This window comes from Thalia democratica, chromosome 5 (genome assembly GCF_965202585.1).
Source record: "Thalia democratica chromosome 5, ktThaDemo2.hap1.1, whole genome shotgun sequence".
NCBI classification, from domain to species: domain Eukaryota; kingdom Metazoa; phylum Chordata; class Thaliacea; order Salpida; family Salpidae; genus Thalia; species Thalia democratica.
Genome location: NC_139169.1, coordinates 946689 through 971803, shown reverse-complemented (window position 1 = coordinate 971803; position 25115 = coordinate 946689). Strand labels below are relative to the sequence as shown.

At 24.9% G+C, this 25115-nt stretch overlaps 1 protein-coding gene across 4 annotated transcripts; it reads left to right on the top strand.

Annotated features, from left to right (window-relative positions):
• The first annotated feature begins 8098 nt into the window (after window positions 1–8098).
• Window positions 8099–19387, top strand: LOC145835966 (RNA-binding protein 3-like). Of its 4 annotated transcripts, XR_014369872.1 has the most exons (8): window positions 8099–8155; window positions 11657–11802; window positions 13144–13207; window positions 14527–14666; window positions 15989–16018; window positions 17054–17155; window positions 18302–18394; window positions 19189–19328. XR_014369872.1 is itself a non-coding variant. In XM_082943737.1 (7 exons), exons 2-7 carry the CDS (start codon window positions 11673–11675, stop codon window positions 19245–19247), a joined length of 525 nt encoding a protein of 174 aa, XP_082799863.1. In that variant the 5' UTR covers window positions 8099–8155; window positions 11657–11672; the 3' UTR covers window positions 19248–19387. The 4 variants fall into 4 exon arrangements, 2 of the variants coding, with proteins under 2 accessions (XP_082799863.1, XP_082799864.1); XR_014369873.1 differs by lacking the exon at window positions 15989–16018 and having other exon boundaries at window positions 19189–19321; XM_082943737.1 differs by lacking the exon at window positions 18302–18394 and having other exon boundaries at window positions 19189–19387.
• The last annotated feature ends 5728 nt before the right edge of the window (window positions 19388–25115 follow it).

Genomic DNA, 25115 nt, shown 5'->3' with positions numbered 1-25115 from the left:
AACTTAAAACTAAAATCAGACTCGAAAATGTGCACTTTTAAAAACCTGGAGAAAATTTACCTTAAACATTTAGCGACCCTGTAATTTGAAAAATTTTAATTATAGTGGTTACATAGTGATAAAGCATTACTCTGGTAGTTTTAAAAACTAAACTAACTATAAATGAAGTTTTAAAAAAATATAACGCCTATAAACTTTTATTCACTGTTAAATAAAAAAGGTTGATTTGGTAAAGTTTAAAAAAAATTAAAAGGTAGAAGCTTTAAATTATGGGTTTCATATTGTTATTTTTGTGTTTGAAGGTAAACTCACCCATATAATTTAAATTTCCTATTTTAGCAAATTAAAAACTTTAACTCATTATTCTTAAAATTAAATTTTTTTTTACTAGTAAATTTTATTTAAAAAAAGACGTAATTTTAGAAGGCCTTAAACTACTACTGGTCTAATCAATTGGTTAGTAAAGCTGTAAATTTTTCAGAAAGTTAAATTATTAACTCGGTGTAATAATATTTAAACCAGTTAGTTGTAAACGTGAGCTTCACAGAAAACACTACAAGTTTTTTATAATTTTAAAAATTAAGTTAAAAAAACAGATTTTCAAACTGTGAGTTAGTAACTAAGCTCAAGTTATTATTTGTGCTTTTAAACTTAAAAAAAAAATTAAGTTAAAGATTTTTACTAGTGTGAAAAATACTAAATTTTGTTAACAGACTTAAAAAGAACAATCGTTATTTTGTTACTTTTATAAGTGATTTTAAGATTTATAAAATTTATTTCAAACTATTAACATTTTGAAGAAATAAGTACGAACATTTTAGATACTAAAAGAAAGTAGTCCATATTATTATAATACTCTGTTTTTTGTTTGTAACAAATAAAAACTTAATGAATTTAATGCTAGCTTGGAAATAGGTTTAAAAGTTTTCACTATTGGTTGTTTTACTAAGTACAATCTGTTGTTTTTTAAAGTAAAAATGTTTTTAATTTCCATTATAGATTTATTTTCTTACAATCTAATAAATGTAATATTCATTCTGTTTTCTATAACTACTTATAATATCAAAAGTATTCTTGGTAAATATCAGCTGTATTTGTTTTATACTCATTTATATTATAGTATACATTTATACTCAAAGTTTTCTTATCTAAGATGTTTATCAACTTTAGCTAAAATATTTAGTACTGAATTCTCTAAATTCATTGAAAATAAATAAAACTTGTAATTTTTGTCGTTTAATGTGGGTATACTAAAATGTTTTGGGTATAACGCATTTATTAATTTTTTGTAAAAATTAAAGAAAATTATCAATTTATAAAAAAAAAAAATTACAAAATTAGTGTGTAGCTACAAACTTATTATCGTTGTTACAGTCATATGTTCTCAGATTTTATTCAACATATTTTATAAATGATACAATGTTTCACATTCACTCTAGGTGTCCTAGAGGTCGTCAGTTGTTAATAAAGTCTTTAAAAAAGTGTATGAATTAGTAAGTGTGGAAGGTATTGAATATAAAGATTTATTAAAAAAAGACTAGAAATTGTAACTTTTCCGAGTAAACTTTGTAATATTTAAACAACATTTATTAAGTTCAAGCTGTATTGGTATCGTTTTAAAATTGTAATAGTGATATAGCAAAATACCTATACTTTATATTACTCTCTGTTTCATAAGTACTCTCTATTTCATAAGCTTCAAAAAATATAGTTTATTTTTAAATAACTTTTGTACTGATTTTCAGATTATTCCAATAAAATAGACAGATGTGGAAAAAATGCTAAGACAGTGATATTAAAATTCGACAATAATACGGTTAAATAAAATAAAGTTCAAAATGTTGAACCTTGTGAGCTGATTATAAGGAGTCGACACCAGAGAAATATTAAGGTTCGTGTTTTTTTTAAAGTAATGATAAAAGTGTGAAGTCCTTCTACAAGTTATTTTTTGATATTGAATGGTTAGTTTTTAAATTATACGTTTCAAATTATTATAATTTACCCTAAATTTTTAAATATTTTTATATATTTGGAGTTTTACAGACGTCTAAAATCTATATAGCCTTACTAGTATACATTTTGAAAATTTTATTGTTCAATTTATAGATAAATTGTAACATCAGGTCTTTACAGACATATAAATAGTTTTTATTTTAGTCTGGCTAATTAAACGCTTAATCAAATAGATTTAAAGCAAATTCGAAACAAAGTTCTATAAAAATTCAGCTGAGCTCAAAAGACTAGTTTTAAATGATTTATGGATTGTTTTCAAGCTTTAAATGATAAAATTATCCTAAAATAATTGAAAAGATGTGTCATCGATCCTTGTTGAAAAATCAAAGTTTTAGATAACAACAATTTGTAAACTGTACCAACGTGTCAAAAATATATCAATTTTAATACTTATAATTTACAATAATGTTTTATATTCTATTTGAACAACATTTTATTTCTAACTGATGATACCTTTTTTTAAGTGAAACATTGATTAAAAAAAAACTTAAAATACAAGCAACTATTAAATATTCATTATCAATAAGTTACGATCTTAATCGTTATCTTTAAAAATAGAAATTTTTTGATATTTATTGTTTCTAAAAAAGTTAATAAAGTATATCATATTTGGTATAATCAATGGTCAAAAGTAGCAAGAATTTCGGGAATAAAGAATAACTAAATATAAAGATTGTTTGTATTAACTTATAATTTCTCATTGTTTTTCCAAAAAATATGCTTTCTAATATGATTTAGATTTTATATCACAAACATTTTTTATTTAGTTTACTTATTTTAATCCTATAAGTAGTATGATGATTTTATGAAAAACAACGGGTTTTTTAAGTTACAAATTAAAATAAATTTGGATTTAAGAAAGGTTCAGCTTCGCATTTCAAATTAGTTTTCAATGACCACAGTTTTGAGTTTAATAATTGTGTTTAAAATAAGGTGTGGGTACCTTTTTTAATAAAAACTTTAACTTTATTTTGTTTGCACATTTTTATTTTAAATTCAAAGATAAGTGGCAGGTCGTATATGGGCTGTATACAACCCCAACCCCCATATCTAAACGCCTACTCCTAAAAAACGGCTACACAGTTACTCGAGCGTGAAATTGTAATAAGAATATCTAGCATTCTTTCAGTATTCGGAATTTGCTGTTTCTGGAATTCAAGCAACCTTGCTTTAGAGCAGGGGTCGGCAAACTGCGGCTCGCCAGCCAAAGTCTACGACCGCAAGGTACTTTTCAGCTAAAAACATACTTATTTAAAACAATAGAAAAAGATTTTTTGTGTTGAAAACTTGCAACTATGATTTAACTCAAGTAATTTCACATTATTAATGCTAAGTTATAGCTTACTTTATTACATTTTCTGGATAATAGTAGTATTTTTGTGTTAATTGTTACAAAAATTTTCTAAAGACTGCGGCCCGCAGAGACTTTTTTATGTATAGTGCGGCCCGCGAACAAATTTTTTTGGAAAAAATTGGCCCTTTCCTATATAAGGCTGCCGACCGCTGCTTTAGAGAAAAAGATTTGTATTTTAAATTACAAATTCAGTTTAAAATGGCTCTCAGAAAAAAAAAGTTATTTTCAAAGTTATTATTTTAAAACTTGTGAAAAGTAAAGCTGTATTGTATATATTTCCGAAACCGTCTTAGTTGGGCAATTTTGGAATTTAGAATTTTATCCACAATATTTTAATTTTTGGGTGAGTTTTTGGTTATTATAGTTATATGAAGAGTCTTAACAATGTGATTTTTATTTTTTTTACTCTGGTTAGTATTGTAAAAGTCTGTGTACAATTTATTAACAGTTAAAAAACTATTTTTGTTATCTTTAAAGTATCTTTGTTTTAATTAGAACAGAATTTCAAAAGACTTAAAAACCTGGAAATATCCTGGAATTTGACAATTTAAGCTAAAAAACCTGGGAAAACCTGAAATTTTGAAAAATAAATCACTAAAAAGCCTGGAAAAACCTGGAATTTTAAAAATCTTTTACACGCTAAGTAAAAAAATTTTGATTTTACACAAAAAATCTACCTCATAGATGAAATAATTTAGTCATCATCAAAAAAACTGTTTATTAAAAAACGTATTTGAAGTACTTTTACAGTATCTTTTCAATGTTTTTTTAAACTATTTAACACAGTTTTTTACTTTAAGTTCAACTTATAACTAAAATTAGACCTGAAAATGTGTACTTTTAAAAACCTGGAAAAAATCTGCCTAAAACTTTTAGCAACCCTGTAATTTGAAAAATTTAATTATAGTGGTTACATAGTGATAAAGCATTACTCAGGTAGTTTTTAAAACTAAACTAACTATAAATGAAGTTTTTAAAAAATATAACGCCTATAAACTTTTATTCACTGTTAAATAAAAAAGGTTGATTTGGTAAAGTTTAAAAAAAATTAAAAGATAGAAGATTTAAATTATGGGTTTCATATTGTTATTTTTGTGTTTGAAGGTAAACTCACCCATATAATTTAAAGTTTCTATTTGAGAAAGTTAAAAACTTTAACTCATTATTCTTAATACTAACTTTTTTTTAATTTTTTTTTAGTAGTAAATTTTATGAAAGTAAAAACATAAACTTAGAAGGCCTTTAACTACTACTGGTCAATCATTTGGTTAATAAAACTTTAAATTTTTTAAAAGTTGAATTATTAGTTTAGTGTAATAATATTTAAAGTTAATTGTAAATGTGAGCTTTATAGATAACATTTCAAGTTTCCCTTACCTTTCAAAATTAAGTTAGAAAATAGATTTTCAAACTAGGAGTTAGTAACTAAGCTTAAGTTATTACTTGTGCTTTTAAACTTAAATAAAAAATAAAGTTAAATATTTTTACTAATGTGAAAAATACTAAATTTTCAATAATAGACTTAAAAAGAACAGTTATTATTTTGTTATTTTTATGTGTGATTTTAATAGTTATATTCTTTTTTTAAACTATTAACATTTTGAAGAAACAAGTACAAACATTTTAGATACTATAAGAAAGAAGTCCGTTATATTACAATACTCTGATTTTTGTTTTTAACAAATAAAAACTTAATGAGTTTAATGCTAGCTTGGAAATAGGTTTAAAAGTTTTACTATTGGTTGTTTTACTAAGTACAAACTGTTGTTTTTTTTTTTTTTGATAAAAGTATTTTCAATTTCCATTATAGATTTATTTTATTACTTTTCTTACAATCTAATGAATGTAAAATTAGTTCTTTTTTCTATAATTACTTATAATATCAAAAACATTCTTGGTAAATATCAGCTGTATTTGTTATAAAACATTTATACTAAAAGTTTTCTTACCTACGATGTTTATCAACTTTAGCTAAAATTTATAGTACTGGAGTCTCTAAATTTATTGAAAATTAAGTAAACCTTGTAATTTTTTTCGTTTAGTGTGGGTATACTAAAAAGTTTTAGGTATAAAACATTTATTCATTTTTGAAAAAATTAAAAAAAAAATTATCAATTTATCAAAAAAAACTTTTTACAAAATTAGTCGGTAGCTACAAATTTATTATCGTTGTTACAGTTATATGTTTTCAGACTTTATTCAAAATATTTTATAAATGATACAATGTTTCAGTTTTACTCTAGGTGTCCTAGATGTCGTCAGTTGTTAATAAAATCTTTAAAAAAGCGTATAAATTAGTAAGTGTGGAAGGTATTGTATATAAAAATTTATTTAAAAAAGGCTAGAAATTGTAACTATTTCTAGTAAACTTTATAATATTTAAACAACATTTATTAAGTTTTAGCTGTATTGGTATCGTTTTAAAATTGTAATAGTGATATAGTAAAATACCTTTTCTTTATAGTACTCTCTATTTATAAGTACACTCTGTTTCATAAGCTTCAAAAAATATAGTTTATTTTTGAATAACTTTTGTACTGATTTTCATATTATTCCAACAAAATAGACAGATGTGGAAAAAGTGGTAAGACAGAGAAATTAAAATTCGAAAATAATGCGGTTGAATAAAATAAAGTTCAAAATGTTAAACCTTGTTAGCTGATTAGGCGGTGTCGACACCAGAGAAAATATTAAGGTTCGTGTTTTTTTTAACTAATGTTAAAAATGTGAAGTCCTTTTACACGTTAGTTTTTGATATTATATGGTTAGTATTTAAATTATAGGTTTTAAACTATTATAGTTTACCATGAGTGTTTAAATATTTTTATATATTGGGAGTTTCACAGACGTCTAAAAACTATATAGCCTTAATTGTATACATTTTGAAAATTTTATTGTTCAATTTATAGATAAATCGTAATATCAGGTCTTTACAGACATATAAATAGTTTTTATTTTAGTCTAGCTAATTAAACTCTTAATCAAATAGATTTAAGACAAATTTGTAAACGAAACTCTATAAAAACTCAGTTGAGCTCAAAAGACTAGTTTTAAATGATTTATGGATTGTTTTAAAGCTTTAAATGATAAAATTATCCTAAAATAATTGAAAATATGTGTCATCGATCCTTGTTGAAAAATCCAAGTTTTAGATAACAACAATTTGTAACCTGTACCAACGTGTCAAAAATATATCATTTTAAATACTTATAATTTACAATAATGTTTTATATTCTATTTCAACAAGAAATTTATTTTTAACTGATGATATCTTTTTTCAAGTGAAATATTGATTGAAAATAAAATCTTAAAGTTAAAGCAATCATAAAATATTCATTATCAATAAGTTACAATGTTTAATTTTATCTTTTAATATAGTTTTTTTTTTGATATTTGTTGTTTTTCAAAAAGTTAATAAAAGATATCATATTTGAAACAATCAGTGGTCCAAGGTTTCTAGAATTTCGGGAATACAGAGTAACTAAATATAGAGTTTGTTTGTATTAACTTATAATTTCAAACTCGTATATTTTTAGAAACTTTCTCATTGATTTCCCAAAAAATATGCTTTCTAATATGGTTTAGTTTTTATATCACAATTTTTTTTTTCAATTTAGTTATTTTAATCATATAACTGGTATGATGATTTTATGAAAAACAACGGGTTTTTTAAGTTTCTAATTAAAATAAATTTGGATAGCAATAACTATAACTACAGTAGAACTTAACAAAAAAAAAAAGAGTATTTACGTTAAATACGTACTTTACAGTTTTGAGACACCGATTACTTTTTCTAAAGCAAATAGTAGCTATATCTTCTTATTTTTAATAAAAATACAATTTAAATAAGCATATATAACATGATAAAAAAAGAGTTTATTTTACTTACATTAATCATATTAAGATCTTTTGTTAGTTTAATTAATTTCATTTTTACGAGAAATATCTAGAAGTTTTACTTGCAATATTTATGATCTCACTTATTTTTGACAATTAGTGCGTACCAGAGTTTTCAAAATACTTCTTGCTATGCCAGTAGTAATATTCTATTTAAAATATAATTAATTTTATTTTTAATAAACAAAAAATCTGTTGCTCAGGGTTTTTATTTTAAAGAATTGTGAATTATTTTCAATGATTTTTTAAATTTTGGTTTACATGCATGAAGCGCACTACATATTAAAAACCTTGTTTGTTTGCATTAAGTTAAAACTTAATGCTTTAGTAATTGAATAAATTCGATTGTACAAGTTAGGTGCGTCTGCGTACCCCTTTATGTTCGTACCATATCGGTGCCCTTACTGCATGTATGTTCTACGTACTTACATAGCATAGTTGCCATTGTGACAATGATTGTATTGTTGAAATCAACTTGATTATGATATTAAGTTATAATAACTAAAAGTGCGTTATTTATCAAGTAGTAAGAGTTCTTTATTTTTGGCAACCCTTCTGCTTATTAGTTTTTATTTTGAGATATAAGTTATTAGAAAAAACTCAAATGGAAAAGTTTTCTATTTTTTTTTAGTTTAGGAATTTGAGCTGATTATTTTCTTAAATTTATGTTTAAATTTTAAGCTGATTAGATCAATTAACCCTGCTACAGTTAAGATTTGTATGATAAATTCGCCCTGGTTAACGTTAAAGCGCGGTTTCTAGAAGTATGACTGAGTTTAGACAAAAGCCAAAATATCCATGTTTTCAGATAATTTAACAAAGTGGTTCTAATAATAAAGTCTTGGGCCAATTACTTTTGTCTTATCAACTGAATTTTTGCTTTTTGTCTTGGTGAGTCATTAGTGTTGATTTTATAGTGTATTTTATATTTATACGATTCAGTTTGAATTTTATCTAATCAGACATTAAATTGTGTATGTGAATTACTCTTGTAACCTAAAATGTTGTTAGCTATTTTATTACCTGCTCAATTGAAGTTATATTTTTTCAATAAAATGCTATTAATAACATTAATAAAATATATAAAGCTGATTTTGTCAAATTTAAATGTAAAAGTAATTTTTTCTGTGTATTTAGTTTTATCCTCCAACGTTTAACATTATATTTTATAGGACCTTGACAGTTTTGCATGAAAAAATTCATTCAAAATATTTTTTAACTGTTTTAATTTAAGATGTTTTCAATAAAAGTAAATTTTAATTCAAAGATTAAATTTGGTCTATAAATTTGGTCTGCTTACTATTACCAACAATTTATTTTCTTATCACCAAACTAATATAAATTAATTTAAATGTTTGGATAATATAAGATGGATAGAAGTATTTTCTAAAGTTTAAAGATGCTAAATAAATTAATCATTTCAACTTTTCCTTTTATTATCAATTTTCAAATGTCCTATAAAAGAATTAGTTGCGCAGTACATATTAATACTTGAACAAATGCAAATAGTATATATATGGCTAAAAGCAGCTTTTATGAAGTATATATTATAAGTGAATAGAATTCTATGTGAATGTGGCAATTATATTTTGATCAACTATTAAGCTTAAAGAATGAAGTTTACAGCAAATAAGTTTGTAATTTTTGTATTGAATATCTGTCTTATGTAGTTTAAATCTACTGGAAGCTATTTTAAATAGTTTTTTATGATCAACCTATAAATCATCTTATGTCTTATATCATTGTTCTATATATTTAATTTGAATACCTTCATATCTAAATGCCGACCATTTACACTTCAGATCAATTAGTTTGTGTAATTATTATTGATTGAGATGTATTTTAGCATGTTACAATTCTTATTATTTATTTGCGTGAATTTAAAGATGGGTAACTGTTATACCTGAATACCAAATAAAATCATGAAGTAGAAATATTTTAAGCCAAAACCTTTAAACCTTCATACTATTTAGCATAAATTTTTGATTAACTAGAATCCTCAAAAGTTTATATAAAATAAAATAAGTTTTAAATTGAGCAAATTAACACAAATTAATATGCAAATTGGAGTTTTACACTTTTTTCACAATTTGATCATATTTTATATAGGTTTTACCAAGCTACAAGATGCTTTTTACAGATTTTAAAAATCAAATTTTTTTAAGATATAGCAGGTCAAAGTTGAAAGCAACAATAGGTTTTTTATGGTAGGTGCAAACTAAAACAAAAAATAGACTGTTTCACCAAAAATCTATCTTATCCTATGTTTTTTGAGATAACTACCTTTTCAGGAAGTGTTTCTTAAGAACTTTCTAAATTTTGCAAGGAACATTTCCTGAAAATTTAAGGTAGTTATCTCAAAAAACATAGGATATGATAGATTTTTAGTGATTTCTAGTTATTTGCTGTTTTAGTTTGAACCTCCAACAAGGAACCTATTATTGCCTCCAACTTTGATGGGCTATATCTCAAAAAATATTTTGAATTTTTAAAATCTGTAAAAAGCATCTTGTAGCTTTGTAAAAACTATATAAAATAAGTTAAAGTTGTAAAAAAGGTGATAACCCTCCTACGCCCTTCATCTAGTATCAACTGGTAATTTGAAAAACTTGTTTGTAAATTTTAGTACAAACACCCCTATTTTTTCAATCATCTCGAAAGTTTGAATACTGAAAATTTTTGGATACAAATGCATTTAATTATTTTTTTTGATAGTGTAATCAGATATATAATAACTAGATTTAATTAAAATTGCAACAAATTAACATATTAATTATTTTAACAGGTTGGCCACTAGTTTTGTATGAATTTCTTCCAAGTTTTTATTAGTATAAATTTTCTTGTCTCTTTTTATAACTAAAAGTCAAAAATGTATAGTAAATAAATATACTGTGTTGGTACTTTCAATGTGCAATTCAATATTTTATGCATGCTTAGATACTATTTTTTAAGCAAGTTTTTCTGCAATTTTATAACATTTTGCTGCTTTATGTCTGTTTTATAGTCTAAATACAGTTCTTTATAATTTCCACAAAAAGATTTTTTGAATTGATATTTCAAAAGTTTAGATCATAGTAATTTAAGCAATAGATAAATAGAATTAATTTTCCATTTTTAAATAATTTATTTAAGTTATTTACTTGACAATCACTGTTAACTTAACTAGGTCAAAAAATCATTTAAGAGACCAATGTTTAGTAAATTTTAAATTTTGTTTTTCACTGAAAATTTACCTCTCTGTATTGTATGAGATTGTAAATTTTTGTATGGCCCTAATTTACTTATATAACAGGGTTTCCACTTTACCTGGAATCATGGAAAAACCTGGAATTTGACAATTTAGCAAAAATAACCTGGAAAAACCTGGAATTTAAGAAATTATGAAAAAAACCTTGAAAAACCTGGAATTTTGAACAAAAAACCTGGAATTTTAAGAATTTTAACATTTTCAGTAGTAAAATTTCAGTTTGACTCAAAAAATTTATCATACAGATGAAAAAATTTAGTCATCACCAAAATTTTTTTTACTAAATAACACGTTTAAGTAGCTTTACAGTACCTTTTCATTCTTTTTATACTATTTAACACAGTTTCTTACCTTAAATTTAACTTTAAACTAAAATTAGATCCAAAAATGTGTACTTTTGAAAACCTTGAAGAAATTTGAAAAACCTTGAAAAAATTTTGAAAAAACGAGTGGCAACCCTGTTATAAGCAATTGTAGTATAGCTACCCTAAATATTGTGCTTGATTAAAAAACACTTGCATATTTATTACACTTGGTTGTTACAGAAATCACCCAATGACTGATGAATATTTAAACTATCATACAGGGTTGCCATAAAACCTGGAATCTTGAAAAAACCTGGATTTTTAATCAATTTTTAATTTTAAGTAGGTAAATTTTGATTTGACACAAAAAGTCTTGATATAGATGATTTTTTTTGTTGTTATCAAAGTTTTCTTCATTAAAAACACTGTTGAAGTAGGTTTATAGTAACTTTTCAGAACTGTTATATTATTTAAAACTTTTTTTTCCTAAAACTACAAAATAGACCCAAAAACATGTTTTTCAAAAACCTGGAAGAAATTTCTCAATAAGCAATGCTGAGATATCAATTCCATTCTAGTTTATATTGTATTTTTAGTTAAAAGAGTAAATTTTTTAAGTCCCATTCAATAATTAAATCAATTCATTTATCAGAACACACAACAACATATTAACATTTTATTTGTAACAATGAGTAACAGTTTTTCTTTTTCACAAAGTACATTGTCTTGTATAATTCACACATAACAAAATGTATGAAGATAAAACATGTTTTGTATTTTTTGTAGCAAAATATCAACATGTAATTTATAACATTGAGTACATATTTTTCTTTTCCACAGATTTAAAACTAGAAAAATGAGTGAGAAGATTTTTGTAGGAAATATTTCGTATGAGGTTGATCAACAGGAACTCATGCAAACCTTCCAGAAGTTTTCACCTACCGAGTGCACAATCATCCATGATAAAGCAACCGGAAAGTCTAAAGGTAAATAGCTTGATAAATGAATCATTTAATAATGTAGAAAATAAGTCTTAATGCATGGTGTTGGTTTAAGGGCATAGGGGGATTAAATCACTTTTTCACAATTTGATCTTATTTTATATAGTTTAAAGTAAACTATAAGATGCTTTTTACAGATTTTAAAATTTAAAGTAAATTTTGAGGTATAGCTGGTTGAAGTCAGAGACAACAATAGGTTCCTAATGGGAGGCGCAAACTAAAAACACAAAAAAAAACATTTCACTATAAGTATATTAGTTTTTAGAGATACATGTCTTAAACTTTCAGGAAATGTTTCTTGCAATGTTTAGAAAATTCTTTTGGAAAGAGATATAGAAAATAAAAAAGTTGAACATAAAAAAAGTTTTTTTTGTCATAAATTTTTTATTTCTATTTAAAAAAAAATTGTTCCAACAGATTTCTCTAACCATTTCAATGAAAATTTCCTGAAAGTTCTAGGAGGTTATTTCCAAAAACTTTACAATAAGATAAATTTTTACTTTGCACCTCCCATAAGGAACCTTTTGTAGTCTCCAACTTTAATTTGCTATACTTCAAGTTATTATAAGTTCAAAAAATCTGTTTAAAGCAGCTTCTATCATAGATAAAATTCTATAGAGAAAGATTAAATTTTGAAAAAGGCGACTAACCCCCCATATGCCCTTTATTGATGTGATTTTTTTTTAGAAAAAAGCAAAATTTTTAAAACTAATCTTTCATCTAATTTTATTTTCTAAAAAAGTCAAAAATTAACTTAACCATATTTAAATCAATCATTTACAGACCTTTTTTTAACTTTTTTTTAAGTTTAGAATTATATAATTATCATTTATTCTACTAAATTACCCAACTTATTATTTATTTTCATAAGTTAAACCTCATGATTCTTAAAATAAAAAAAATATCTGAATATATTTATTACTGTATATTGTTTTTGTTATCAATTTCTTTAATATACTTTTTTATTTTATTTCTTATATTTCAATATGTTTTACAATTTATTATCTCATTTAAGATTATTGAATATATTCATTCTTGTTCATTTTATCAAACATTATTAATTCACATTATTAATGGATGTTTTCATTTATTCCAGTGTTTTACATTATTTATATAAGTATTTTATTTTTTAAAATATTTCAAATGAAATTTAATTTTGATTTATTATTTATATAAAATTTTATCTTACTTTGCTAATGTTTGCTTTTAAAAACTGGAGGAAATTTTGAAAACTCTTAGTTTTTTACACAAATAATTTTCTTAGTTAAACATTTCAAATTATATTTAAATTTTATTTATTGTTTATAATTATTTATTATTTCTTAGGTTATGCTTTCATGACTCTTGGATCTCCCGAGGAAGCTGAAAAAGCAAAAACTGAAATGACTGGGTTTGTTTTATATTTATTTATAAAATAATTATTAATTTATTTGTTACTTTAGTTGAAATATAAGTAATCAGTAGATTGTTTGTATATATACACCAAAAAATTTGAAATGACTGGGTTTGTTTTATATCAGTATTTGTAATAACTACACTTAAATAATAAAAAACTGAAAGTCGAAGTACTCCATAAATAGTTTGTCAGTCGGTTAATATTGTTACTCATATAATGTTATGTTTAACATGTATTTAATAAGTTACTGATGTTTAGTAAAACTAAGTATATAAGTCTTGCATAACATTGAGTATAGTCTGAAGTACATATAGTTTTATATGTACAACCTAATATTTATAAAATTTACAATATTGTGTTATTAAGTGTTAACATAAATGTGTCATGTATGTTGTTTAGAAACTTTGTTATAAATAAACATTACAAATTCTATTAAAAATAATTATATTAAGTTGAATTTATGTAAATATGAATTTCTAGTTACCACTTTTGGTAAAATTAAAAATAATTGTATTTTGTCTGAAAACAGCCTTATAAATAAAAGTCATATTTTATATACATTTAATTAACAAACAATACATTTTTAGATAAAAGTCTGACATAACAAAGGATAATAATACTATTTCCTTTGTTATGTCATAATTTGTAATGTTCATAATAATGAACTCTACAAAGCATAAATATTTATACACTGTTATCATATTTGTTATTATTATATATGTTATTATATATGCAGGGTTGCCATTTTACTGGAAACCTGGAAAAACCTTGAAAAACCTGGAATTCGACAATTTAGGCAAAAATAACCTGAAAAAACCTGAAATTTAGAAATTTTGAAAAAAACCTGTAAAAACCTGGAATTTTTAATAGTTTTAACATTTTCAGTACTAAAATTTCAATTTGACACAAAAAATCTATCATATAAATAAGATTTTTTTGTCATGATCAAAATTTTTTTTTATTAAAAAACACATTTGAAGTAACTTTACAGCATCTTTTAATTTTTTTTTGTACTGTTTAACACAGTTTCTTTTATAGAAGTTAACTTCAGACTAAACATAGACCCAAAAATGTGTACTTTTAAAGACCTGGAAGAAATTTGAAAACCTAGGAATAAATTTTGAAAAAATGAGTGGCAACCCTGTATATGTTATTATATTTATCTAAACAATCCTAATGACACGCGGCAGCAGTCTTTTAAGTTCCAAGTTTTCACACATTTTTGAACTCCCTGAGCAACAATCCTTAACATTATTAATTAAACTATATATACTGTCAAAATGATCACACATTTATAAAATCTATCCAAACAGATTCGAGCTCCACGGACGCGCGTTGGCAGTGAACGACGCAGTGAGGAACAAGAACGGAACAGCCGGAAGTCAACAGAGGTTCGGAGGTCAGCAGAGGCAGCAGCAGTTCGGATACGGATACGGCCAACAACAAGCTTATGGTTTGTTATTTAATTAATACTAAATAAATTATCTTTGCAGCCAGCAACAAGCTTACGGTTTGTAGTTTATAAATATCAGTAATAACAGCAATAAAATATTTGTATGGCCAACAACAAGCATACGGTTTGTTGTTGACTATATGAAACTTTATTAAATAATTTTATGGACTACAATTTAATATGAGTTTATTATTTGATAATAAATATTAGTAGCAATAAAATCAATTAATAAATGTATCTACTACAAATAAATGGTTTGTTATACAAGCTTATAATTTGTTGAATAATAGTCAGGGTTGCCACTCGGTCAGGAAAAGTCAGGAAATCAGGAAAAGTCAGGAAAAATTTTAAAAAATGACAAAAGTCAGGAAAAGTCAGGTAAAAATGGGGGGTTTTGAAAAAAAGTCAGGAAAAGTCAGGAAATTTTATAAAATTTAAAAAAGATTCAGATTTCGTCAGTTTAAATTTACAAAATTCAAATGGTAAAAATTGATTAAAAGTCTTTTAAAGTCAGAAAAAAATTCCAAAATTTTCCTAGAAATTTACAAAAATACTTAATTTTATTTCCAATGCCTTCACCTGGTATAAATTAGTGAAATATCCTTTAAACAACTGCAAAAAATTTCTATTAACATATTGAACAAGTACCCTACTTGAACAAGCAGATTTTGTAAGCTTTTTAGTATTGATGATCTGTAGCAAGGACACTTCCATAGTGAAACTGTGATATATACACAAAAGTTGTAAAAGTTCCTTATATGTCATTTGTTTATCTAGATACATTTATGCTAGGAAATGCTAAAAAATTGTGTCTTTTTTCAGACAAGCGTGTTTATAAGGTGATAATACAAGTATTTTGCTGATAGAGCTATTTATTACAAACATGAATCATACACATATGGTTTAAGTGATATACTGGAAGTTTGATAGAATTCAGCAAAAAACTGTTGTTTTTAACCTGTATTAAAATTAGATTGAAAGCTTTATATAGTTTCAAGTGTTAGATTATGTATTTTAGAATAAGTTTAATTTAATAGTATGATTTAGAAAAGTCAGGAAAACTTTTCTAAAAAGTCAGGAAAAAGTCAGGAAAAGTCAGGAAATTTTTCTCAGCTTAATCAGTGGCAACCATGAATAGTTAAATTTTGATTAAATATCTTTATGGGTAGCAATTATTTCTGACATGTATTGATAAATATAGTTGAATAAAAACATGTTTTAAAATTAATACATTTATTATCTATGTGTTAAGTACTGTAATTATCTAATAAAAAAACTTGGTTAATTTAATTTTATTATCTTGTTTTGTACCTTATGTATAGGCTATGGATACGGCAACTCTGCAACATATGGTAAGTATTTAGATGAAATTCATAATTAAATATAATTAATTATAAAAATAGACAATAGGTCAACATTCAAGAATTAAAAATCTGATGAATTAGTAATTTATAAATGCCATAGAAACATTATCTAGTTATCATTTGTTAATAATAATTTGTTAATATAAATTTACCTTTTGAATAAGAATGATTTTTAATTTTATATCTCAAATCTATTTGAGTTAGTTACTAACCTATTAGATTTTATCTAATAGTTGATTCAAGAATAGACATGTTTTTATGTGTAATTATTTACACCTATTTACAAGGATGTTTTTTATAAAATGTATATTTGAATATATAAATATATATTTTTGATTTTTGTGATATACAGTGCTTAATACTGAGTGGTCAAAGTAGAGCCAATGTTATTTATAGTAAAATAAAAAAAAACAACAAGTTACAATTGTTTATCACATTTAGCATAAAACTCAATTTATTCATGTTCCTAAGAACTGTTTTTTTTATTAATTTAGAATGGAATTAATTTATTATGTCATGTTATCAATTTTTTTAAAAATTGATTTCATTTTTATCAGAACCTTAAATTTTATACAGTGGTAACCTGTGTAATATTATATAAATACTTAATGAGGTTGAGGCAGCTGTAAGCAAAATAGTTGTTTTGCTTATACATTAGATAGATCAAATACTATTAAGAAAATAATATAACATACCGATGCGAGGCGCTTACAGTTGTTAATTTTATTCCAAGCATTGACACACATATCAGGGGTTTATGTTGTTATAAGTTGTATGAGAAACATATACATACTATATACTAATATGTATACTATATATTGTGTATTTACTTGTAGGTCAAGTATACGGCCGGTAGGCAATCAATATTATATCAAGCTAATATACAATATAAATTAATCCATATGTTTTATATTTTATCTTATTAAAAAGGCAAGGCGGTTATAGAAGTTATTTAGACAAAAAAAATATCTAAGATACACATACTACATACTAATATAAATACTAAAAATAAATTACTTGTAGGTCAAGGCGGTTATGGCCAGCAAGGTGGTTACGGAGGTTACGGTCAGCAGCAACAATATGGTGGTTACGGACAACAGTATGGCCAACCACAACAGGGCTACGGTATGTATTATTTTAATATTTACTACAATTTAAAGTATGTTTACAGTCCACAATGGTAAAGTCATCACTTAAAGTGAATTTATTATAAAATTCTGAGACATTTTGCTAGAGTGGCCAAATTCTAAGTAATTTCTTAATGACTTACCTACTTACAAACATACAGATAAGTTCATACTTGAAATTTTAACTGTAGATGATTCAAAAAAAATCAACAAATTTACTTGTTTTCCATACTTTGATTTATTTAAAAACCATATATCCCTCTTAAAAGATAATTTAAAGTTTTGTTTTTCAATTTAAGATAAGTTTTTATCCTTCAAAATATTTCCCTTTAAACTTCCAAGTATCTATGAATTACTAATTATTGACTTAATCTTTTTTCACAAAGCAATTACTTTTCCGCAAAGCCCCAGAAAATTAAGTTTTGGTCTTTTTGTTTTTAGCTCTTGAGTTTTTTTTTTTGAGTATAGTATTTTGAGGTTTACAGGTTTTGATAATGATATTTACTTTTTTGATAATTTAAAATTAGCTAACATTTTAATAAAAATATTTTTATAAAAATATTTTTTCATTTCTTTACAGGGTTGCCACACACTCATATTTAGGACACTCAGGATAAATCAGGATATATTAAAGCTTTTAAAATTTTCAGGAAAAATAAGGATAGATCAAAAAATATATTTTAAACTTAAACTGATTTAGGATAGTTAAGGACTCTGGATAGTTTTTAAAATTTTATGAACAGTTTTTTTTTGAAGATTTTAGTGAGATGTTTTAGTTGCAATATTTTGTTATTTTATAAGTATTTTTTTTGAAGAGCTTGAATTTTATGAATTTAAAAGAATTAAAAGCAGAAAATTTTAAAGGATTTGAAAAAACTCAGGATGACTCAGAACAGTATTTTTGACTTAAGAGTGGCGACCCTGTATATAAAGTTCATGAATTTTTAATTAAGAAATACGATTTGAAACTTTAATTAAGTTTTATTTTTCAATTCTAGTGAAAGTTTTTAGCTTTTAGCTATATTTGTAATTATGGCCTTTGTCTTTTTGGTTTTTGTTTTCAGTTTGAGTTTTGAACAAAAAATAAAAGGTTTTTGTCTTTTCTAAACTTTTTGGTTTTGAAAAAACAAAATAATCATTGCAGAAATGTATTAAATTGAATGAGTGGAAAACACATAAATGAGTGAAATAAGGGAACGGCTCAATACAGTCTAAAATGCAAATAAAATGGTATCAAGTAAGTTTTGTAAAAAACTCAAGTCTTTTTTGCATTTTGGACTTATTTTTTGGCTTTTGGATTTCTTTATATTTAAACTTTTCTGTCTTTTGGGTTTTTCTTATCTGTTAGATATTTTTTGACAAATTTTTGTCTTAAAATAAAGGTGTTTGTTGTTATGTACAGAGTTATATATATATATATTATTTAAGTAAATTGTGAAAATTTAAATTTAGGTCAATTATTCAAGCAGTTTGATTTCCTTTATTGCCATATTAAAACTTAATTTTGAACACTTCCCCTTAAACAATTGATTTGATCAGTTTAAAAATCAATCTGGTTTATAAAAGTCTCATAAAAAAGTAGATAAGAATATTTTCAACTAAAAGTTTGTTTATGCTTAATATTTATATTAAGAAATTAAATCAGTAATTTCTTTATGAAACTTTTATAGCACATATTTCATGTTTAATTGCTTATGATTTATACTTGATTAGTAAATAATAAAGCTAGTCAAATCGCTTGAATAGAAGACCAATTATAAAGTTTGAGTAAAACAATTTGGTTGCCACATGAAAAGAAAGTTTTTCTGATATTTTTACAAAAAAAAATCATGGTTATATATCTATATATATATATATATATATATATATGTGTACTAATATTTGTAATAGAAGAACACGAAACAAATATATATATATATATATATATATATGTATGAATGCACATGTTTATTTAAGTGGAATTTTTTCTGATTAATAAATGAAAGTATATAATTTTAATAACAAATAAAAATATTTAGTTTTAATAAACAGGTCAACAACCCCAACAAGGCGGACAGTCAGGTCAGGGAGGTCAATGGGAAAACTACTAAATCATTCCGTGCTATGACGTCATAATACACTATGTTGTGACGTTGCACAAGTAGATAATTTTTATCATGTTGTATCGCATTAAATTGTATAAAAATGTAAAGTTATTTGTTTGTATATGTTAATAAATGTGTGTCCGTCATTGAAAAAATTAATATTTTTACCAAATCAACTAAATTTTAAGGCTCTATTAAACTGAGTAGAATTTTTTGCTCCATCTTGAAGTTAAAGATATTTTTTTAAACTAAAGTAAATACCATAAACGTATTTTGTTGGACTGATCGGTTTTGAAGGGTTTCATTAAAAAACTTAAAATTTACAACGGAAAATTGACGTTGTTTCTGTAGAATTACTGCTTATTAAATTAAGGTTTTTATCAAGTACTTCAAAATGTTACTCGTACCGTAATGATAAACTCGTCGATTAAATGGCCTCAGAATCAGTTTTAGTTGGCTAAGTCAATTAATTTCAAAACTTGTGATAAGTCATGCATAATGTTATGTATTTATTATGTAAGTTTCGCGGTTATTTGTTTCTAGTAAATTTGTTCAGCAATGCATGTAATGACAATATTTTGTAAGCATTGCAGCAAACTGAAATAAAAAGTTTATTAGCTACTGCAATAGAAAGAACTAGAAAAGCCGAACATATTAACTGTAAATTAACCTAAATTATCTCGATAATAGAAAGGGATATTTGAATCATATCAAACTTCTATAATCCCAATAACATAGAATGTTTGTCCACATGTATCTAGGAATCGAACATCTTTTAAATTACCCAGCATGATTTCTTGCATGCACTCGAAGTAGTAAAGCATCAAACTTAAGTAGAACATCATTTTTAAACTTTCATAAGTAAACAAAAGCGACAAATTAATCTCGCAATCATTTCGGTCCAGTCCACCCAATCATTTAATTATTAACAAAAGCTCTTATGGACTGTTGTGAAAAGTTGTAGCCACAAAGGTTCTATAAGTTTTTCCATCAAATGCATACTGACCAAATGTTCTAATTATAATAAACCCAACAATTAGCGAAACAAACCAGTAATCTTCAATTGCGAGAACTCCTTGAAGGATTTAATGTGTATTTTGTTTGCGATAGCAGATTATATATTTAAATAAGCATAACTAGCTATACTGACACTTTCTATATCACTCCCAGTTGCTAGCTTATAGGTTTTCATAAAAATACAACGATTTCGCTATAAGGTGTATGGTGACGGTCGAATATGCGCGAAGACACTTTTCAATAGGGTAAAATTAAAAACAAAGTTACTGGGTGTAATTAGGAGTAACCGTGATAAAAAAATCTATCAAACCCGTTCAAATGTTTCTTCGTGCAAATTTGACATCCACTCATGATACGAGTTCCTACCTCGTGGTAATGTGATTGTCCATCTTTTAGTGCTATGAAAGCTACCGTTAAGTTTGGATAACATGCCCCCTTTGTTCTACTAAATTTAGAAAAGTCATTGATAACATCAAATATAATAACCGTGATCGAATTTTTAATACAGTATATATATTGAAAACTTTTATCTTTAAACATAAATATTAAACATTTCAACTCAATGATAAAAAGAATAAAATAACTACAGATTATTTCAAGATTGTTTTTTAAAACAATATTCACTCAAAAAGATATCACTAGTTAACAATAAAATATTAACCAAATAAAACATATTATTGTAATAATACAGTCTCTTTAGTTGAATATTTGAATATATATGTTTGTGGTACAGTTTATCAATTTTTTTTTAATCGAAAAACCCATAGTATTCTACAAGACCTCTCAAAAACTGACATTTTCAATTGTTCTAGAATCATTTCAACACTTTAGAGCTTTAAAATAATCCATGATTCACTTTAACTACTTTAATGTCTACATGGATATTGCTCTTAATTTCTAAACTTAACAATTAAAAGTTCTCATCTTATGTACATATCAGGCTTTACAATTTCAAAGTTCCGTGAAACTTCCAACATATCAAAACATTAAAACACCCATGGTAATATTATTTATACTTTATAGTTTTCTAAAAAACAATCGTTATTAAAGTGTAACTTGTAAAAGAACTTCATAATTTAAAAAATAAAATACACGTACCTTAATATTTCCTCTTGCTTCGGAAACGTCCAATTAGTTGATGAAATTATTTGATGGTTTTCTGTACTTGATTGCTCTATTGCTCCAAGTCATTCTTATATCATCTTAATCATCATGATCTGTTTATTTGGTTAGATTATTAGTAATCTCAAAAATATGAACAAATTCAAAAAACATTATTTCGTAACGCTAATACAACAAATATTATAATACAGAAACATTGTTTATTAAATTCTCATTAAATTTGTAAAACAAACCGATTGATTTTGAACTTTCAAATGTTGTATAAACCATATCAATTTTACCCACAATACTAAGGATTTATAATATTCTATTCTAATTATATCTAGTCAAATTATCATTTATTTATACATACTTTTTAGATTTAACTAATTACTGACGATCTCTTAAACAACTAAAGAAAAACATTGTACTGTTTTAGATTATATGCTGAATAAAATATGAAAACAATTGGATGTAAACATTGATAATAAATTTGTATTTACTTATCTACAGACTGATATTGTAAACAGTTGATTTTTATAAATTCATAAATTGTTTTATAAAGTTTTACATATAATGAATAAATATTTCATAAAAAAACTTTTATACCCACATTAAACGAAAAAAGTAAAACAAATTTTATTAAGTCTTCAATAAATTTAGATAATTATGTATTAATGTCACATTTTAAACAGCAAAAGTTGTTAAACATTGTACTTTGGGAAACATTTAAATATAAATATGCTATAACTATTTTATACAGCTGATGTTTATCAAAATTGTTTTTTTTATAGAGTAAGTAATATTAGAAATCAGAACAAATAGAACTATACTATATTATTTAGATTGTAAGAAAAGTATTTAATGAACTTTTAATGTCAAATAATACTTACTTTTTAAAAAACCAACATTTTTTACTAACTAAAAAAACCAGTACTGAAAAACCTTCAATCTATTTGCAAGCTAACAGTTCATAAAGTTTTTAGTTTTTGCAAAAAAAAAACCTGAGTATTTTAATGAGGTAGATTATTTACTTTTAGTATTTAAAATGTTTGTACTTATTTCTTAGCAACATAAATAGTTTAATAAATGTAAATAATTGCTGAAATTCCACATAAAATTAATTAAAAATATTTATTATTCAAAAGTCTGTAAATTGAATTTTAGTAGCTTATGTACCAATAAAAAAACTATAAATAAAAAGATTTTTTTTTATTTTAAGTTTATACAAGTAAAAAGTTAAATTCAGTAACGGCTGAAACTTTTTTATTTTTTACAGAAGTAAAACTAAATTATGTTTAATCATATCAAAAACTCAACTACACAACTAACTATAGGGTAACACTTTACCTGAAAACCGGGAAAACCTGGAATTAAACATTTTAGGCAAAAAATAACAGGAAAAAACTTGATGTTGAGAAACTTAAAAAAAAACATGGAAAAACCTGGAATTTTGAACAAAAATCACATAAAATCCTGAAAAACCTGGATTTTAAATAAATTATAACATTTTAGGTGGAAAAATTTTGATTTGACACAAAAAGTGTATCTTATAGATAATTTTTTTTTTGTCATCAAAAATATTTTTATTAAAAAACATACTTAAAGATACTTAACATTATATTTTCATACTATTTAAAACAGTTTTTTACCTTAAACTAAATTCTAAGCTATAAGTAGACCCAAAAACAAGTAATTTAAAAAACCTGGAAAAAAATTTGCCAAAAGTCAGTTGCAACCCAGTAGTTCGTTTGCTTCTTTGAAAAAAATTAAAAAAACTTAACAAACTTGTAGAAATAAGATGTATGTCTGTTTTTACCTTCAAACACAACATTTTTTTGTAAAACCTATAATAATAAGCGGCTAAAGTTCTTTGAATCTAGCAAATTATATTTTTAGGATAACATCGAATAAGAATTTAAATACTTTAAATTTTTTAAAATAGTTTTTGGTAGTTTAATGTGCGTTAAAGCATTTAAACTCCATGAATTTAATGTATATCATTATGTAAAAATTACTTCAAGTAAAATAAAAACTGCTTATTAATAAAAAACTATTTAAAACTGTAAACTAACTGTAAACAGACTTGTGCAAGTAAAATAGTGAATAAAAATTAATAGAAGCACATCATTAAGGTTCTTCATAAAACTAAAATAACCAATAATTTAATCATTTTCTGCTGAAGTTCTAAAATTTTTCAATTATCACGGTTTTAAAAATAAATACAAAATAGCCATCTTTTTTCACAAGTGTTAAAGTTGTTCATTAGTATTTTTTTCCAAAACCCATTTTAGTGTACTTATGTGGTAATTGTAAAGTAAGAAAGTTGGAGAGTTTTAAAGACTTTAAGTTTAGAATAAAATAGTTTTAAGTAAAGCAAAAATAAATTTCTTGACATTAAACTGAATCAATGGTGTACGACTTGATAACCGAAAATTCTTACGTACACCAGGTCGTTAGACCGAAATTTTTAATCAATGATTTTACCTATCGTTCAACAAATAATTGAAAAGTTATATAAAAAATACTTTTTAACTGTAAATAAATCCAAAACAGTTAAGATGATAAGCCAATTTGTGGTTAACAACTGTTTTTTTTTTCGGTTGCAGCTAACTGACTAGTCTTAATGAAATCGAAACCCATGTATCAGTCTACCGAAATCTGATGTTCGAATATGGTCAAAACTTTAAATTAAATTCAGTCGTATTTAAAAAAAACATTGATATATATAAATGGAAAATAAGAACAAAAAACTAAAAAACACTAAAACACAAGTCTAGGTATGTATGAAACTGCAGAGAAATTAGTTTTTATTTATTTCAAAAAAAAATGCTGTTTTTAATGACTTCTACAAAAATTTTCCGTTATCGTTGTTAATACATATGAATTAAATGAATTTAACTTTATAGAATTTTTTTTAAATGTAGCTTTTGAACAAAGTTGATTGAATCATATTAACAAAGGTTCCTGAATACTGAATTACAATTTCAAAAACTTTTTGCTCGAGTAATTATGTAGCGATTTTTCATTGAGTAGGTAGCAGTGGCGTCGCGTGGTATATTTCCTAGGTGGTGCAGAAAAATATCGAGTTGCCGGTGCTCGATTTGCCCCTATTTGAGTTGTCCCTGCTTGAGTTGTCTCTTCTAGAGTTGCTTCTGTTCGAGTTGCTTCTGCTCGAGTCGCTTCTGCTCGAGTTGCCTCTGCTAGACTTGCTTCTGCTCGAGTTGCCTCTGCTCGAATCGCCTCTATTTGTGTTGCTTTTACTGGAGTTACCTCTGCTCTGCTTAGCTTTGTTTTAATTTTTCGTTTACAATAGCTGTGGAATGATACTTAAGCTTTTACTGTTACAGGGAATTTTCAACTTAGCTTACTTACCGCAAGATATTGATTTTGCGGTAATTCTTCAAGAAATTTTGCTGTTTTGAGTTCATTTGCGGCAGTCAGCTAAGAGTTTGCGGCAGTGAAGTGAGAAAATGGTCGTTTTCTAAATTGGAGTTTTATTACAGATTTTGTTCTAAAATATGATGGAAATGTTATAGATACTAAATTTTTTAATACAAAATCTTAAGGTGATGAAATGCGGCAGAGCAACACCCAACGCGACGCCCCTGGTAGGTAGTATTTAGAAATGGAGTTGGCAACGTACATCCCGATAGAAAAGTTATTGTTTTAATTAGTTTGAATCCTACAGTTGGGTATTTTTTAATACTTTTAACATCGCTTTTTGCCATGGGATAATTAATACCCGCAAAAATA